This window comes from Mesoplodon mirus (genome assembly GCF_964341445.2).
Source record: "Mesoplodon mirus genome assembly, chromosome: 7".
In the NCBI taxonomy this organism is placed as follows: domain Eukaryota; kingdom Metazoa; phylum Chordata; class Mammalia; order Artiodactyla; family Ziphiidae; genus Mesoplodon; species Mesoplodon mirus.
In genome coordinates, this window is record NC_138983.1 from 93,665,959 (window position 1) to 93,686,006 (window position 20,048).

Below are 20,048 nucleotides of genomic sequence, written 5' to 3' on the forward strand. Positions count from 1 at the left end.
TTTACGCAGGCTGCAAGTCTGAGATCAAGGTGTCAGCAGGGTTGGTCCCCTCTGAGGGCTGTACGGGAGGATGTGCTCCAGGCTTCCTGGTGGAGAGGGCGGTTTCCTCACAAGCACATGCACTGTGTATGTACCAGGTAGGTGCCTGGGCTGAACTCCGATCCCAGGGCTGCTCATCCGCAGCAGCACCAGGCCGCTGGAGGGCTTGTCACGGACCCATTGGCAGGAGGACTGCAGGCTGACACAGACGTCCGCTCAGCTGTGGACCCATGGCCCGGCCACAGCCCTGACAGAGGCTGCCTGGTTGAAATCCAGGTCACGGTTCACCTCCCTCCTGCTTATTGCATTCAACGACGCCTTGAAGACCCCCTACTGCACCAGCCTGGGTGGCACATCCCACCCAGTCATTTCCAAATCAGAAGCATGTCAATTGAGAAGGTTAAAATTAGGCCCTGGCTCAGTGCTGTGGAATTAGAATCTGTGAGGCTGGGTCCAGGCATCTGTGTTGGAATATTTTCTCCACGTGACTCTCATGCCCAAAGGATTGTATTGACGAAGCACTTCTGCTTCACCCTACTGATATTTCTGCACGAGAGCTACAGCCGTTGTTATATTAAACTGCATCCACAGGAGGAAAAGAGAGGAGGAGAGGTGACAGTTTTGCTTATCTCCAAACACGCTGTTACTGAACCAAACTTCGGTCCACTCGCCCGCATGCACTAAAGCCAATCTACTGACATGGGTCACGGTGAAGGAAAGTGCCACGTTTATGGCAGGGCAACAAGCAAGGGGTCCAGGTATCTAGGGCTCAAAAGGCCCCCACTCCCCATCCCCAGTGGCTTTCAGGGAAAGGTGTTTACAGATGGGGTGAGGCTGTTGGTGGGAATGTACACTGGTGCTGCCGCTGTGCAGAACAGTGTGGAGGTTCCTCAAAACACTAAAGCTAGAGCTACCGTAGGACCCAGCAATCCCACTCCTGGGCATATACCCAGAGAAAACCATAATTCAAGAAGACACATGCACCCCAATATGTATAGCAGTACGATTTACAATAGCCAAGACATGGAAGCAACTTAAATGTCCATCGACAGAGGGATGGATAGGGAAGATGTGGTACGTATGTGTGATGGAATACTACTCAGCCATAAAAAAGAATGAGATTATGCCATGTGCAGCAACATGGATGGACCTAGAGATTATCATACTAAGTGAAGGATGTCAGACAAAGACAAAGACCATATGCTATCACTCCTATGTGGAATCTAAAACAGTGATACGAATGAACTTCTTAACAAAACAGAAACAGACTCACAGACATAGAAAAAAAACTTAGGTTTACCAAAGGGAAAAGGTGGGGGAGAGGGATAGATCAGGAGGTTGGGGCTAACATATGCACACAACTATATATAAAACAGGAAATCAACAAGGACCTCCTGTAGAGCACAGGGATCTCTACTCAATATTCTGTATTAACCTAGGGAGTTCCCTGGTGGCCCAGAGGTTAGGATTCTGGTCTTTCACGGCCGTGGCCCGGGTTCAATCCCTGGTCAGGGAACTGAGATCCTACAAGCCACACAGCACCACGAAAAAAAAGCAAAATTCGGTAATAACCTAAATGGGAAAACAATCTGAAAAAGAATAGATATCTGTGTCCATATAACTGAATCACTTTGCTGTACACCGGAAACTAACACAACACTGTAAATCAACTATACTCCCAATATAAAATTTAAAAAATGTTTAAAGTGAATTACAAACGAGTGGGGTGAGGGAGAGGAGCTTGAGGGGTGTGTGGTCAGCTTGTGGACATTCTTCCGATTGGTTGGTGGTGAGGTAATCTGAGGTCAACATCATCAACCGGCTGGTTCCAGCTGGTCTGGGGTCTACGTGCTTGTGGGCAGCATGCAGTTACCTTCCTCCCCCCTGCTGGGGGCTTCAGTCTCTGCAAAACAGCTCCAAGGACGTGGCTCAGAACAGTATCTACAGCCCTTGAGGAGGAACTAAAGGTCCTTGACTTTGTTTAACGGCTACACTAGTATTATTTGGTCTTTTGGGACTCTTTTCCTTGCTTTTGGCACTTTCTCCCTTCTCTGATTAAATTGTTTGTTTCCAACTCACGGAAGGCTAGGAGGCTAAAATTTTCTAAAGACAAGAAGCAGGCAGAAGACATGGGGAGAATCCGTCCCAGGAAGGCCCCACAAGGTCCTGCTCACTTACAACATCACATTCAATCTGGGCTGTTTATGCCATTTTTGGACAACATACCAACACATCTTAAGATGGGTCCCACCCGACTGTAGCACATTTGGACAAGGTGCGGTGGGGTGGGATTATGCAAATCCAGATCTGAAGACTAGATAAAGCAATCAGGGTATTTCACAGTACACAAGAGAAATTTTCATGGGGACAGAATACCAACCTTCTAATATTTGAAAGCCTGTTAGCCAAGAGGGAGAGTGAACTTCTGTTTTGTTATACAAGGACCCAATCAGCTGTGATGGTTGAAAGCATGAGGAACGCAAATCTGAATTCATTTGCCTCCTAACAATGCAACGTCTACAGCAGAGGGACACAGGTCCTCAAGCAGCAGTGCTTTTCCCAGCAGTGCAGACCCTGAGGAGAGCCAGGCTGTGGCAGCTCTGGAGGACCTCAGGCACTCTTTGCACAGCCTCTGAGACCTAGAACATCTCAGAAAGTCCACGAGTGCAAACCAAAGAGACACTCAGTCCCTGCACCTTGGATGAACTGATTTGACTCTACGTATGCATTGCTTGGGCTAATTAGAAATATGGAAGTGATCAGAAGACAGAATAAACCTCTGGGCACATCCTGAACAACACAGATACTTCTCATCAAAGTCCAAACAATAATTCAAAAGCAAGATTCAGAGCCAAAATGTGGAAACAAACCAAGTGTTCACTGACAGATGAATGGATCAAGAAAATGTAGTGTGTATATTCACACAACAGATATTATTCACCCACAAACAGGAAGAAAAGTTTCTAATTGATACAAAGACCATTTATGTATTTTTCAAAGATTGACATTTCTTTGTATGAACAGTGAAAATTTAACAATTCCACTTTTAAGAGGAAAGGTTAGTGTTTCTTTGTAGAAACAATTAAGTCTCAGCAGTAGAGGCATAAGCACACACGTGCACACAGAGTAAACAGAATAGCGCCCCGCTACCTCCCCGCAATCTGATCCCCCGATGAGCCCTGCTGATTCTCCCTCCAAATATAGAGAACCTGTTTACTTCTCTCCATCTTCTCAGACATCGTCTTCCTGGACTACCACGTCAAATTCCTAACCTTATCTGGGTCTCCCGACTTCCACTCTTACTGAATCCCCACCCCATCCATTTATGCAGCAGCCAAAATCAATTGTTCCCCTTTCAGTGCAAACTGGATCAGGACACCTCTCATTCACTGCTTTCACACTGCACTTGGCAAACATCTGAACTTCTTTAGACCCACGGTTTTATTTCCTTCTCACTCACTGTGTACTGTCCACACTGGCTTTGGGGTCTAGGAAGGAAATTTTGACACAGGCTACCACACAGATGACACGCGAAGACATTAAGCTAAGTGGATAAGTCAGATACAAATGGACAAATGTTACATGATTCCACTTCTGTGAGGTCCCCAGACGGGTCAAATTCATAGAGAAAGAAAGTGGAGTGGTGGGTGTCAGGGGCTGGGAGGGGGATGGGGAGTCAGTGTTTAATGGGGACAGAGTTTCACTTGGACAGGATGAAAACATTCTGGAGATGGATGGTCAGGATGGTTGCACAACAATGAGATTTCTTTTTTTTTTCCTTAAGATTTTTGTTTTACTTATTTTCAGCTGCGTTGGGTCTTCGTTGCTGGGCGCAGGCTTTCTCTAGTCGCAGCGAGCGGGGGGTACTCTTCGGTGCGGTGTGCAGGCTTCTCATTGAGGTGGCTTCTCTTTGCGGCAGAGCATGGGCCCTAGGCACGTGGGCTCAGTAGTTGTGGCTCGCGGGCTGAGGGGATATGGCTTGCAGGCTCAGTAGTTGTGGCGCACGGGCGTTAGGTGCTCCGCGGTATGTGGGATCTTCCCGGACCAGGGCTCGAACCTGTGTCCCCTGCATCGGCAGGCGGATTCTTGACCACTGTGCCACCAGGGAAACCCAAGAAAAAAAGCAAGACTCAGACCCCAAGGGGAGGAGTGGAAGTACGAGTTGGGAGGTTCAGAAGAAGCTTCCAGTGACACTGCATGACCCTGAGTTGGCTATTTTCTTCTCTGCATCTCGGCTACCATATACTTCCTACCCTCATAGAAAAATAACCTGTCTGGAATTGGAAATTTTTCCATTTAGTCTTTTTGCGCATGTGACATTTTTATTCAGAAAAATAATCTGTGTTGAACTGGAGTTTTTTCCATTTAGTATTTTGTACATGTGACATTTTTATTCAGGTAGTGAAATCTCTGGGTCAACAGTGATACCACATTCTCAAGATTTTGATAACTAGACTAGAACTTCTTAACTGGAATCAAGGGGCAGGCTTTGGACAATCTATGGACTTTGTGACATCCAAAGGTGCCCTGTGTGTGTGTGTGTGTGTGTGTGTGTGTGTGTTTGTAGACACCCTTTGAAGGGTGCGTGAGCACCTGTAGTTTTCTATGATTTTAGCTTCTCCAAATGGCTCTTGGACTCAAAGGTGCCTGAGGGGAGCGGACGTGTACTCCCCCAGTACAGAATTCTGAACGCAGTGTCAGTAAACATTAAGCCGAAGAGCTTTGCCAAATTGCGTGTTTTAACGTAACTTTTTAATCCAGTGAGTCGATGTACCTGGGATCTTTTTTTACATACTTATCTCACTCTTTATTTATTTTTGGGGGGGGGGTACGCGGGCCTCTCACGGTTGTGGCCTCTCCCGTTGTGGAGCACAGGCTCCAGACGCGCAGGCTCAGCGGCCATGGCTCACGGGCCCAGCCACTCCGCGGCATGTGGGATCTTCCCGAACCGGGGTACCAACCCGTGTCCCCTGCATCGGCAGGTGGACTCTCAACCACTGCACCACCACGGAAGCCATTATCTCACTCTTATAAGGCTGAAACGTTGCTGCTTCCCCTAAGTTTCCTTGTCCCTCTCCCCACTCTCCCACCAGGCCGTGGAAGAGGAATGGGAGGGAGAGGAAGAGTCCAGCAGGGAGAGGACAGTGCACCTGCTGGGAAGCGGTAAAGCGGGGTCCAGAGTGGGAGGGAGGGAGACACAAGAGGGAGGGGATATGGGAACAGGTGTATATGTATAACTGATTTGCTTTGTTATAAAGCAGAAACTAATATGCCATTGTGAATCAATTGTGCTCCAATAAACTTGTAAAAAAAATTAGAACTACCATATGACACAGCATTTTCATTCCTGGATATATATCGAAAAAAATAAAACCAAAAAACATTAATTTGAAAAGATATATGCACCCTAATGTTCATGGCAGCATTATTTACAATTGACAACATATGGAAGCAAGCTAAGTGTTTATTAAGAGATGAATGGGTAAGGAAGATGTGATATATATATATACAATGGAATACTACTTAGCTAAAAAAAATTTTGTTTGGGGCCTCCCTGGTGGCGCGGTGGTTGAGAGTCCGCCTGCCGATGCAGGGGATACGGGTTCGTGCCCCGGTCTGGGAGGATCCCATATGCCGCGGAGCGGCTGGGCCCGTGAGCCATGGCCGCTGGGCCTGCGCATCCGGAGCCTGTGCTCCGCAACGGGAGAGGCCACAACAGTGAGAGGCCCGCATACCGCAAAAAGAAAAAAAAAAAAAAAAAATTTTGTTTGAATTGAAATTGTATCAAGTATCTTTTCCGACCACAATGCTATGAAACTAGACATCAATTACAGGAAAAGAGCTGTAAAAAAATACAAACACATGTAGGCTAAACAATACACTACTCAATAACAAAGTGATCACTAAAGAAATCAAAGAGGAAATTAAAAAATACCTAGAAACAAATGACAATGGAGACACGACGACCCAAAACCTATGGGATGCAGCAAAAGCAGTTCTAAGAGGGAAGTTTATAGCAATACAATCCCACCTTAAGAAACAGGAAACATCTCGAATAAACAACCTAACCTTGCACCTAAAGCAATTAGAGAAAGAAGAACAAAAACATCCCAAAGTTAGCAGAAGGAAAGAAATCATAAAAATCAGATCAGAAATAAATGAAAAAGAAATGAAGGAAACGATAGCAAAGATCAATAAAACTAAAAGCTGGTTCTTTGAGAAGATAAACAAAATTGATAAACCATTAGCCAGACTCATCAAGAAAAAAAGGGAGAAGACTCAAATCAATAGAATTAGAAATGAAAAAGAAGTAACAACTGACACTGCAGAAATACAAAAGATCAGGAGAGATTACTACAAGCAACTCTATGCTAATAAAATGGACAACCTGGAAGAAATGGACAAATTCTTAGAAATGCACAACCTGCCAAGACTGAATCAGGAAGAAATAGAAAATATGAACAGACCAATCACAAGCACTGAAATTGAAACTGTGATTAAAAATCTTCCAACAAACAAAAGCCCAGGACCAGATGGCTTCACAGGCGAATTCTATCAAGCATTTAGAGAAGAGCTAACACCTATCCTTCTCAAACTCTTCCAAAATATAGCAGAGGGAGGAACACTCCCAAACTCATTCTACGAGGCCACCATCACCTTGATACCAAAACCAGACAAGGATGTCACAAAGAAAGAAAACTACAGGCCAATATCACTGATGAACATAGATGCAAAAATCCTCAACAAAATACTAGCAAACAGAATCCAACAGCACATTAAAAGGATCTTACACCATGATCAAGTGGGGTTTATTCCAGGAATGCAAGGATTCTTCAATATACGCAAATCAATCAACGTGATACACCATATTAACAAATTGAAGGAGAAAAACCATATGATCATCTCAATAGATGCAGAGAAAGCTTTTGACAAAATTCAACACCCATTTATGATAAAAACCCTGCATAAAGTAGGCATAGAGGGAACTTTCCTCAACATAATAAAGGCCATATATGACAAACCCACAGCCAGCATCGTCCTCAATGGTGAAAAACTGAAACCATTTCCACTAAGATCAGGAACAAGACAAGGTTGCCCACTCTCACCACTCTTATTCAACCTAGTTTTGGAAGTTTTAGCCACAGCAATCAGAGAAGAAAAGGAAATAAAAGGAATCCAAATTGGAAAAGAAGAAGTAAAGCTGTCACTGTTTGCAGATGACATGATACTATACATAGAGAATCCTACAGCTGCTACCAGAAAACTACTAGAGCTAATCAATGAATTTGGTAAAGTTGCAGGATACAAAATTAATGCACAGAAATCTCTGGCATTCCTATATACTAATGATGAAAAATTTGAAAGTGAAATCAAGGAAACACTCCCATTTACCATTGCAACAAAAAGAATAAAATATCTAGGAATAAACCTACCTAAGGAGACAAAAGACCTGTATGCAGAAAATTATAAGACACTGATGAAAGAAATTAAAGATGATACAAATAGATGGAGAGATGTACCATCTTCTTGGATTGGAAGAATCAACATTGTGAAAATGACTCTACTACCCAAAGCAATCTACAGATTCAATGCAATCCCTATCAAACTACCACTGGCATTTTTCACAGAACTAGAACAAAAAATTTCACAATTTGTATGGAAACACAAAAGACCCCGAATAGCCAAAGCAATCTTGAGAACGAAAAATGGAGCTGGAGGAATCAGGCTCCCTGACTTCAGACTATACTACAAAGCTACAGTAATCAAGACAGTATGGTACTGGCACAAAAACAGAAAGATAGATCAATGGAACAGGATAGAAAGCCCAGAGATAAACCCACGCACATATGCTCACCTTATCTTTGATAAAGAAGGCAGGAATGTACAGTGGAGAAAGGACAGTCTCTTCAATAAGTGGTGCTGGGAAAACTGGATAGGGACATGTAAAAGTATGAGATTCGATCACTCCCTAACACCATACACAAAAATAAGCTCAAAATGGATTAAAGACCTAAATGTAAGGCCAGACACTATCAAACTCTTAGAGGAAAACATAGGCAGAACACTCTATGACATAAATCACAGCAAGATCCTTTTGGACCCACCTCCTAGAGAAATTGAAATCAAAACGAAAATAAACACATGGGACCTAATGAAACTTAAAAGCTTTTGCACAGCAAAGGAAACCATAAACAAGACCAAAAGACAACCCTCAGAATGGGAGAAAATATTTGCAAATGAAGCAACGGACAAAGGATTAATCTCCAAAATTTATAAGCAGCTCATGCAGCTCAATAACAAAAAAACAAACAACCCAATCCAAAAATGGGCAGAAGACCTAAATAGACATTTCTCCACAGAAGATATACAGACTGCCAACAAACACATGAAAGGATGCTCAACATCTTTACTCAGTAGAGAAATGCAAATCAAAACTATAATGAGATATCATCTCACACCAGTCAGAATGGCCATCATCAAAAAATCTAGAAACAATAAATGCTGGAGAGGGTGTGGAAAAAAGGGAACACTCTTGCACTGCTGGTGGGAATGTGAATTGGTATAGCCACTATGGAGAATGGTATGGAGGTTCCTTAAAAACCTACAAATAGAACTACCATATGACCCAGCATTCCCACTACTAGGCATATACCCTGAGAAAACCATAATTCAAAAAGAGACATGTACCAAAATGTTCATAGCAGCCCTATTTACAATAGCCCGGAGATGGAAACAACCTAAGTGTCCATCATCGGATGAATGGGTAAAGAAGATGTGGCACATATATACAATGGAATATTACTCAGCCATAAAAAGAAACGAAATTGAGCTATTTGTAATGAGGTGGATGGACCTAGAGCCTGTCATACAGAGTGAAGTAAGTCAGAAAGAGAAAGACAAATACTGTATGCTGACACATATATATGGAATTTAAGGGAAAAAAATGTCATGAAGAACATAGGGGTAAGACAGGAAAAAGACACAGACCTACTAGAGAATGGACTTGAAGATATGGGGAGGTGGATGGCTAAGCTGTGACAAAGTGAAAGAGCGGCATGGACATATATACACTACCAAACGTAAGGTAGATAGCTAGTGGGAAGCAGCCACATAGCACAGGGAGATCAGCTCGGTGCTTTGGGACCGCCTGGAGGAGTGGGATAGGGAGGGTGGGAGGGAGATGCAAAAGGGAGGGGATGTGGGAACATATGTATATGTATAACTGATTAAATTTGTTATAAAGCAAAAAAAAAATAAAAAATAAAGATGAAGAAAAAAAAACAGAATAAAATGTTGCCATTTATGACAAAAAAAAAAAGAGGGGTCCGGATACCTTGAAGGGGGTTTTGGAGGACGGGCAGAGGTTGGGTCAGTGGCAGGAGATACCATTTACCCCTGATCTCTGGGACAAGTGCACGCATAGGTCTGACAGTTACTTGTGTTTTCCTTCAAACTGGTTTCCTTCAAACTCCGATGATGACATCAGAGGCTTCCGACCTTCCCGATTGGATGGACCAGACTCCTTGGTGCTTGGCAGCAGTAGTAGACGACAGAATCTCGCCAGAGCTTCTCTCCACTGACAGTTGCCCCGCAGCTTGGAGAAGGGACGACCACTTGTGTTTAGCCCAAGTCCAGAAGAAGAGTTGGGACAAAGCAGAGTCTAGGCTTCGAGGAAGGGAAGAGTCTGGGAGACATCATGGACAATCGTCAACCGACTTCCCAGGCTGAGGAGCTGAACTCCCAGTCCAGCTCTTCAGGGTACCCCCTGGAGTTGACTGTCTATGAAGAAAGCCCAGGACCGTCAGGTGAGGGGGCTGGCATGAGAAGGAATTTCAGAGATTTGACCAGTAAGGAGGAAAGGGTACAGAGGTCAGGAAGGAGCACCTGCATAAGGTGCCTATGAAAGAAAGGAGACATTCAGAAAGCCAGGGATTGAGGGAGGAGAGCACAGGAGCTGGGGACACGGAACACCTGGGGAGCAAGAAACAGGGTTAGGAGATGAGATCCAAGGATGAGAGAAGAGGAGAGAGGAAACAAGGGGAGGGTTCTTTTTTTTTATTCCTGGTGGGAGAAATTATCTACCATGAGAAAGAGTTTCGAGAACGGGAAGCTGGACAAATGACAAAAAGAGTCAGGGGAGGGATAGGTAGATATGGACAGAGAAAGATGGAAAGATGACTTGGGGCAAGGTCAGCGGTCTGTGAGACTGGAAAGCACGGGGGTGCTTCGGGGGGGGAGGCGGAGTCGGGGTGGGGTTGGGTGGTCACCAGTGGCTGAATTCCCAAGACGAGAGCGTCATACTGTAGTCTCTTCTCCTTCGTCAGCTCCCTGGGCTGGTTGCAGCCCCCCGCCTCAGCGCCCCGGCTGTAAGAGGAGGAGGTCAGTGGCGTTCAGAGCGGAGGTGGAGGGCAACACGGCCGCTGAGGCCCAGGACACCTGGGTCGTGGAGTCGCTGAGTGGGCTCAAGATGAAGCTGAAGCGACAGCGGGTGTCTTCAGTGCTGCCTGAGCACCACGAGGCCGACACCTGGGTCGTGGAGTCGTTCAGTGGGCTCAAGATGAAGCTGAAGCGACAGCGGGTGTCTTCAGTGCTGCCTGAGCACCACGAGGCCGACACCTGGGTCGTGGAGTCGTTCAGTGGGCTCAAGATGAAGCTGAAGCGACAGCGGGTGTCTTCAGTGCTGCCTGAGCACCACGAGGCCGACACCTGGGTCGTGGAGTCGTTCAGTGGGCTCAAGATGAAGCTGAAGCGACAGCGGGTGTCTTCAGTGCTGCCTGAGCACCACAAGGTCTTCAAGTGGATGCTTGGTAAGGACCCACCGCCCTGCCCAGCAACCTCCAATCCTATACTTGAAAAACAAACAAACCAAAACTTCCCATGACTACACTTTCCCAGTGGAAAAGAATTCCCTGCTACTTGGTGCGCTCTCCGTCCCTGGCGGACTGTCTACGGATAAAGGATACGGGGGACACATAAAAGATACAGGATGAGGTTAGACTTAGAAATGATACAAGACTAGGTTAGATTTAGAAATGATACAGGATTAGGTTCGCTTGGTTTCAACTGTATCCGAGACTCTAGCTCTTACTGGCCTTTTGAATCTTACTGGCATGTTCGGGGTGGGGGGAGGAGGGGCTGACAAGCCATCTTCACCCCCTGACATGACTGTCAATTGAGACATTGGCTGAGAGTATCTTGATGCCCTCTGCAGGTACGTGAATGCATGATGAAGGGGCATCACTCCCTGTCACTCGGCCTCCCCAGAAGGGGAGTCACCCCCTTTCCTCCCACAGTGAATGGTCTTCCCTCCCCTCTTTCCGTCAGCTTCACCCTGGGCCACATCTTGGCATTTCCCCAGGGGGGCGCGGTTCACCCTCTTGGCTCTGGAATGCTCCCACGACAGCCCTGTTCCCACTGGCAACATCTGCCCTTTTTTCACAGAGGATCCCGTCGTTAAGAAATTCCTCGCCTGGGACAAAAACCTGGAAGTATCTGACAAGGTAAGTCACCCACTGAGATGGATTCCTGCTCCAGCGCCTGTTCTAGGTGGGCGCGCTGGGTGCTTTCTACACCCACGTTTCCACTCCCCTCCTAACCTCATGCCTTGTCAACACTTCCCTCCAGGGGCCTCGAGGTCCCCTCTGGGATCTGAGCCCCAGGAGTGCCCCTTTGGTGGTTGCTGCCTAAGTCCCCTCTCCTCTCAGCTCCTGGGGACTCGCCTTGGCTCTGGTTCATCGAACACCGTCCTGTGCCCGCGGCCCTAAGTCCACGCCCTCAATCCCAAAGCCTCCCATCCTTGGAGCGCCGCCAACTCTGACCTTCTGTCCTCTCCCCTTCCCCAAATAATCAGGCTCACCCTACACGGGGGTCTCTCCTCCAAGTGGCACCACCCATTCCTCGTCCCCTGCTCCCTTCTCCCTCCCACTCTTTCTCCTCTTCCAGGATGTGACCTCTCTCCTACGTTTTTTCCCCTCTTTCCATCAGTATCTCCTGTCGATGGTGATAGCGTATGTCAGCCGGGCCGGGCTCCTCTCCTGGCAATTCCAGAGAATCCATTTCTTCATAGCTCTGTGAGTACCTTGCTCCATCCCCGCCATCAATATTCAACACCCTGGGAGGGCAGAGGGAGAGACGTGGGGCTCTGACCTTTCATCTATTTTTTTAAACCCCTTTGTACTGACTCTAGGTGTGAAAATGACAGGATTACGGTACCGTGGTTTCTTTTTCAAACCATGTTCTGTTTTTTATAGCATTCACTGTCAAAACAAACTACCCTAATGTCAATTAAAACACTGAAAGAAACAAAGCAAAACGCAAAACTTTCCTAAGAGGAGAGGAAGAAAGAACTGACACCATCCTGCCCCTGAGTAACAGACTTGAGACGTTTCCAGTTCGAATTCTCCGGTCTCGGGTCTTCCCACATCAGCACCAAGTGTGATTATCTTCCGTTTCTGCATTCCCACGACAAATGCCACAATCGGGGCCCGTATCACATAGCGCGGATTTGGTGTCAAATGCTCCCCACTGATGTTTCTTCCAAGTCTTCCAAGCCAGTTGGCTCTATTTGCCTGAACATCCTTCCAAAACACAGGTCTGACCGCTTCACACAATTTCATTGGCTAATGACATGCCAAATCAAGGCCAGAGTTCTGCGTTGGGATTTAACTCTCTCTGCAATCTCCAGCACACCGTCCTGATACTTTATTCCTGTGTTTCACTGCTCCTTCCAAATACCCTGCCCTCTAAGTTTCTATTGAGCTTTCTATCCAGGTATCTTTGCCATACATTTATCTGAAGAAAACGACCCTATCCTTAAAGTGGGTTCAAACACCAAAACCTTCACGATGCCCGATCTCCCTAACTTCTGCATCCCAGAGGCACTTTAGTTCAAATTGTATTATAATGTGATGCTTTGCATTATAGTCATTTCTTATCTCCCCCCTTCCCCTTCCCCGGTCCCACTAGACTAGACACCATGTGGAAGGCAGGTCTCGTCAAAATGTCAATGCATTCCCAAAACACTCAGCACAATTCTTTTCATTGGGCAAATGTTTGTTATTGTGAGACTTCTAGGTAATCAGTATTGCATTTGGCCATGAGATAAAATGTTCATTCATTCATTCATTCATTCATTCATCTAACAAACCTTATAAAGTACACCCTACATGCTGGGGAATATGAGGTGGTGGGAACAGAGATTCACAAAAGGCTGTTGAATTCATGCATCAATATGAACAAAGCCCTAAATGTGTCATTTGCTAGGAGAGGGATGAATGCAGAAACAGATCAGATCAGCTCCTGCCCTCAGGAACTGTACATGTACCTACAACATAGGAAGAGAGGTGTGTGCACATAAAACAAGTTGAAGGGAACGGGGGGGGGGGGTTGGATCGTGTCCTCATCATCAAGGTGTGAGAGGCACCCTTCCGAAGGTCCTGCCTGGAAGTGGCTCCTTGATGACTGGGCGGCTCCCGGTGACGCTGGGCAGGGCTGGGTGGGTCGTGTGAGGATGCTCAGCCTGCCTCTTTTCTGGGAAGCTGATCTCAAGTGGAGGCCCTTCCTGTCCTGATGACAGCGACCTCATGTCTTTCCCCAGCTATGTGGCCAGCGACATGGAAGAGAACAACCAGGCCCCCAAGCAGGCCATCGTTTCGTTCCTCTATGGAAAGAACAGCTCCCAGCATGCCTTGTTCCACAAACTGCGTTCCCAGTTCATCCGTTCCATGGGCTGGAAGACATGGGTCACTCGGGAAGAGTGCGAGCAGGTGGGTGGGCTGTGGTGGTCTCGGGGAGGGGGAGGGACGGAGAGGAGGTGGGGATCATGGGGGACTCGGTTTGGGACTTGGGGACAGACGAGAAAGAACCGGAGGCGGGGCAACGGGAGGCAGCGGCATCCTCATTGCCAGGGGCTGTTTGTCTTTCCAGATCCAGGCTTTTGATCCAGAGCTCTGGGTGTGGGGAAGAGATCGCGCCCTCTTGCCCCAGAGGCCCCAGGACCACGCAGGCCTGAGGTCATCGGCCTGTGCAAAGGTAGGTCTGCGTGCGCAAAGGTGCGGGTGGAATGATGTGTTGTCTACTGAGGAAATAGGAGGAATCCCACTGCTGGACCCACATCACCTCTCACGCTGTGAAGGGGGCCAGCCAGGCACACAGCCACGTGCCGACTCTGCGCCAGCCACGGACTGACAGCCACACACAGACACCAGCACCGCGAGGCCCGTGGGCACCAGACCTCGGGGAAACCAGTTTGTCCCAGACGCATGGGTCTCACTGAAGTTATTTCACCCAAAGCAATTGGGTCCAAATAACAGCTTTGACGAGATGGTGATTCTTTTCCATATACTGTGTTTCTCTTTTTCATTCATTTTTGGCCTTACATCCCTCAGGGTTATGGGTTCTAGCATTTATCTACAACAAAGTAAATGTCTACAAACAGGATATTAGATAGAACAGCCCACACGTTCAATAAGAAAAGATGAATTATGACTAGCTTTATATTCATCCAAATTTACTTTCAAATTGCCTATGGCCAGATCACCTGTGACTCTTTATTCCCCCTGACTCACCACTTCTGGACCAATGATTCCTCTAGTACAATTCACCTTTTCCCTCTCACGTTTATGGTCAAGGGGGTTTATCACAACGACTGAAGGTTAAGGAATGCCATCTTCAGCATGGCTTATTACAATTGACACATTAGAGTTCTAGATGTGGGCAGAGGATTGAGCAAACATTTGGTTTAAGTCTTGCAAACTAGCTGTCTTAGTCCATTCAACCTGCCCTACTACAGACCGCGTTGCTTAGAAACAACACAGCACGGTCTCTTTTACAAGGGCAATAATCTCATTCATGAGGGCTCTACCCCATGACCTAATAACCTCCCAAAGACCCCACCTCCTAATACCAGCATCTTAGGGGTTAAGATTTTAAGATTTCAACATAAGAATTTTGGGGGACACAAACATTCAGCACATAACACTAACCAAGTTTAGGGCTGAGTATTATTTAAACATTAGGATCCAGGGACTTCCCTGTTGGCACAGTGGTTAAGAAACCGCCTGCCAATGCAGGGCACACAGGTTTGAGCGCTGGTCCGGGAAGACCCCACATGCCGCGGAGCAACTAAGCCCGTGCGCCACAACTACTGCGCCTGCATTCTAGAGCTCACGAGCCACAACTACTGAGCCTGCGTTCTAGAGCCCGCAAGTCGCAACTACTCAGCCTGTGCGCCTAGAGCCTGTGCTCCGTAACAAGAGAAGCCGTCAGGAGAACCAACGGAGAGTAGTCCTCGCTCACCACAACTAGAGAAAGCCCACACACAGCAACAGAGACCCAATGCAGCCAAAAATAAAAGAAAGAAAATAAGTAAATAAATGAAAACTTAATAATAACATAGACATTAGGATGCAGGGTTAGGGTTAGGGATCCGGCCTCAGGTCTCCTGGTCCACGATGTTGACTTGTCAGTGATGTCTGTAGTGTGCTTCCAAGTTCAGAATTTAAGTGGTGCCAAAGGACCAAGGTGAGTTAAGACTAAAGCAGCATTCTCCAAATGCCAGCTCCCTGAGCAGAATCACCTGGAGTCTGGGCTATAAAGCAGATTACTGGGCCTGATCTTGGGTGCATTCAGTAGTTTTTGGAGTCAGGGTCACCAAAGTCCAAGAATCGCACTTGAAAACAATGAATGGTTCAGGACTGGGGTTCAGAATGGAGAATTTGAGATAAAACTCCAATCATAAATGAGTCTCAATTCTGGTTAGAATTGACTAAGAATGTGAAAACCTTTATATCTGGACAGTTGCCACTTTGAAATCTGACATCCTTGCTCCTTCTCTTACTTCCAGATCACAGAGCCCAGGAGAGATGAGGATGTTCAACAAGAGGTCAATCCAGACACTGACGACAGCCGTGAAGAAGGAAGGGAGAAGCCTCTTGTGCAGATCATCGAGAAGAAGCCAGCATCTTCTAGAACGAGCGGAGGCCAGTTTTCGTGTTATACTCCTAGGAGCGGGGCGTGCTTCTAGGAGTCTGTGGCAGGACAATAAGAAAACAGGGTTTATTCAGATTCCACCCTTTTGGAAGGCACCACCTCAATTTTCAGATCATTTCATTTCCATCTCCCCTGAGACAAACATTGGAGGTACCATTTTTTATACACTTGTTTGCCCCAGTCTAGAAGCATTTGAAGGTGGAGTGTAGCGGCTCAGAATAGGAGGGAATAACATTAAAATATATAATTAGAAAAATATATATATATATATATATAATTACAGCCATAGGGTCATGACTTAAGTTTCACTGGCTTATTTTGAAAATGTCACCTATAAAATTATTGTATTTTTATATTTTATATTTATATATTTATTTTAAATAGTTTTGAAATAGTCTTCATTTTGAAACATCTTATTACTACAAACTTTTGTGATGAGAACTGTAGCTGTTGTATATTTACACATATATACAATTTTACTCACATTTTCAAGAGGGATTGTTGATTTTATCTATTACATCATATTTCCATTCTACTTATGGCATAGTGGGTATTTCCTCCCAATTCTTGTAAGCATAAATTTGTATTTTTTTAGTTCTCATTATTGAATTGTGGGAATTCAGTCCTAATTTTTTAACTTGCCTCAGCATGTTTGTATGTTATTTTAGATTGTTCAAGAGTACCGTGCGATGCAGCTTTTGGGGAACTACAATAAAGATGAAAGTCTTCTCACAGTCAGGATGTGTGTGGTCATTACCAGTCGGCTTCGCCTCTTTGCTGTCCAACGAGGTGTTGCTTAATGGCGTTGTGATTATCCAACCACATTTCTTAACTCTGAAAAACAGTCCTCAATTATTTTTCATGTAGAGAAAACTACAGAAGATGAGGCAGGTCTTGCATCATTCAGGACTCCAATACTGAGAGACAACTCTTGGGTAAAAGGAAAGATAGCTTTATTGAGGAAGCCGGCAGTCCAGAAGAGAGGTGGACTCATGTCCCGAAGAACCAACTCTCCCCTCCTGAAGTTTTGCTTGAGGACTATACAGGGAAAAGAGAAAGGGGCTACATGTTGAAGAGAGGGTTACAGGGTGCGTGATCAGCTCACGGTCATTCTTCTGATTGGTCAGTGGTGAGGTAACGCGGACTCAACATCATCAGCCTTCTGGTTCCAACTGGTCTGGGGTCTACGTGCTTGTGGGCAACATGCAGTTAACTTCTTCCACCTGCTGGGGGTTTCAGTCTCTGCCAAACAGCTCCAAGGACGTGGCTCAGAATATTACCCAATAGCCCTTGAGGAGGAACTAAAAGTCCTTGACTTTGTTTAACAGCCAAGAGATGATTATTTTGTCTTGGCTGTTTTTTCGGCCTCTCCACGCAGCTTGCAGGATCTTAGTTCCCTGATCAGGGATCGAAAACAGGCCTCTAGCAGTGGAAGCGCAGAATCCTAACCGCTGAAGTGCCAGGGAGTTCCTGACAGTAGACTTTAAAAAAAAAAAAAAACCAGACCAAAAGGAACACAGTTTTAAGGAAGCTTAACTTTCTCAGAAATGCAGAAATTTTTGTTGTGCATTTATTTTCTTTCTTTTTTTCCCCCAATACATTTATTTATATATTTATTTATTTTTGTCTGCGTTGGGTCTTCCTTGTTGCACGTGGGCTTTCTCTAGTTGCAGTGGAGCGGGGGCGACTCTTCATTGGGGTGCGTCGGCGTCTCCATGCGGTGGCTTCTCTTGTTCCGGAGCATGGGATCTAGGCACGTCGATTCCAGTAGTTGTGGCTCACGGGCTCTAGAGGTTTTTTATGTTTTGCAAGTATTCATCAAATGTTTATTGCTTGAATGAATGACAAATAATTTCTTCCAACAATCTTCAAACTGCTTAACACTATGACAATATTTAGCGTTTCAAATTTCACGTGACCTTAGTCTTTCCGTGCTCTAGTTTCTAAAAGCACGTGGGATCTTCCCGGACCAGGGCTTGAACCAGTGTGCCCTGCACTGGCGGGCGGATTCTTCACCAAGGAGCCACCAGGGAAGTCCCTGTGCATTCATTTTCAAAAAAATAATAAGGCCGGATGAATTCAGAACTAGGTGCAGAAACCTCTTCCAGTGAGATACAGAATCTCTGCTGTTTAGGCAGATTTAGAGAACAACTTTTCCAACCACTTATTAAAGAGACCAATACTCCATGAAAAAAATTTATCATTTGTACAGAGAGAAAACCAAACTCCAGCTTTGCATCAATATAATATTTGCTACTAAGAGAACCATAAGCTCTTTTTTGAAAATCTCTGGAATAAACATCAAAACTGAGCTGCCTTCGGCTCAGACAAATAAAATTCCCTTTCTACCCGTCTCCTACAACTTTCTATACTCATTCAGGTTGTGTCCTTCACTATCCTCTTTCTGGTGCTGGAACAATCAGTCATTTTACTTTAGGACCAAACTATTTTTGTTCCTGTTAATAAACAAAACTACATCGCATTATCTTGCATACAAAGTTGTACCTCTCGGTTGCTGGAACCAAGCAGGACCATGCAGGGCCCTTCCATGTCCCCTGCCTCTTGTTTGTAAAATAGCTGCAGTCTCCCAGGCCTCCCCTGAGTCACCAAAGAACAGGTTCAAGCAGTTGGGACTGATTAGGACAACAGCAGTCACAGAATCTTTAGTTCCTCCCGAAGGACATAAGTAACAGTGTCAGACACACACTCCTAACTTGTTTTGCAGATACTAAAACCACTACAAGAGGAGAAAGCTAACTGTATGATGACCAGACTGGAGCTATGACACAAGCTGCTCCATCTTGAGCAGACCTGAACCGATGGCTTACACAATTCCAGGAACTGGCCTCAAGGAAATGGGAACAAACCAACACTGGAATTGAAGATTAACTGTGCCTGAAACAATCAACATGACACTGACCACACCGCTGCATGACCAATTTCAAGAGGATGGTCAGAGCTGACTGTGCTACTCTGCATGTAGCCCCCACCGGCACAGCCCAGAGACTTCCCGTCTTTTCCCTATCAACCCCTTTTCCCTCTCACTGGCAACTGGGAGATGGTATTGGGGACACTAGCCCACCATCTTCCCAGGTTGCCAGCTTCCTGAATAAAGCATCTTTCTTCTTCCACCAACCCTTGTCTCTGGAACACTGACTTCTGAGCGATGAGCAGCTGAACCTGAGTTCTGTTCCAGCCGATAACATCACTATGGGTCAAGTCTCATTCATAGTATATTAATACTAACTTTGAACCAAAGTTACTTCCATTTCACAAAGAAAACTAGGAGTGAATGATAGACAACTGCCCATCACACATCAGCATTTCAGGCTAGCAGAGCTCATGAACACACATAACACAACTTTACACAGCCGCAAACATCCCTTACACAACTTATTCAAGTGGCAGAGACAAACACATTCATTAACACACCCACAGACAGAGCCTCTAGGTAACAAGTAAACATATGCAGCAAGAGCATATAACTTGAGATTATGCTTAGTAATCAGTGCCTCAGGTTTCTGTCTTGCTTACAAATGACCTCGGTATCCAATGATTATCCAGTAAGTAACACAATTTAGTATCAGTTCAAGGGTTTACGTAAACTGAAGATCTGGGAATTTATCGACAAGCTAACACAGTAGAAAACATAGTTACTGTTGAAAGAAAGTTTGTCAGAATAAAAACTAAATGTGGTTAAACACAAACTTACATTTTTCATAACCTTAAACATTAAGTAGAAGTAATATGAGCTTAGTTGATGGGCACACCTATATAAATTTAGGAAGAACACACCCAAGTAGAATTGTTTTAAATGTATGCCTAATACTGATAAATAAGATACGAATAACTTTTTATTAAACCAAAAATATTAAACTAGCTTCATGTGTCAAAGATTTACCTAAATTATGTAAACTTGAAGTCTTTAAATTTCTGAGTTGATTTTTTTTTTTTGGCTGCACCGAGGGGCTTTGCTGGATCTTAGGTTCCTGACCAGGGACTGAACCTGGACCCTGGCA

The 20,048-nt window shown here is 45.4% G+C and overlaps 3 protein-coding genes across 7 annotated transcripts in view; 2 read left to right on the forward strand and 1 right to left on the reverse strand.

Moving 5' to 3' along the window:
• LOC309807669 (interferon regulatory factor 6-like) overlaps window positions 1-20,048 on the forward strand; it is a 1,069,421-nt gene that overhangs the window by 527,813 nt on the left and 521,560 nt on the right. The window lies entirely within an intron of this gene.
• Window positions 1-20,048, reverse strand: part of LOC309807687 (uncharacterized protein) — a 155,789-nt gene that overhangs the window by 82,092 nt on the left and 53,649 nt on the right. Inside the window, exon 3 of one of the 5 annotated variants that reach the window (XR_014294618.1) lies at window positions 15,402-16,067. The exons of the other annotated variants lie outside the window; for them this stretch is intronic. The gene's annotated coding sequence lies outside the window, so the exon portion shown is untranslated. Of the gene's footprint in view, window positions 1-15,401; window positions 16,068-20,048 lie in introns of those variants that run through there. 5 annotated transcript variants of the gene reach the window in all.
• LOC309808882 (speedy protein E4-like) lies at window positions 9,737-14,385 on the forward strand (the record flags this gene model as incomplete). The annotated part of the gene is made up of 6 exons (XM_082629455.1): window positions 9,737-9,845; window positions 10,365-10,586; window positions 11,482-11,540; window positions 12,025-12,110; window positions 13,637-13,805; window positions 13,966-14,385. 6 exons carry the CDS (start codon window positions 9,737-9,739, stop codon window positions 14,224-14,226), a joined length of 906 nt encoding a protein of 301 aa, XP_082485581.1. The 3' UTR covers window positions 14,227-14,385.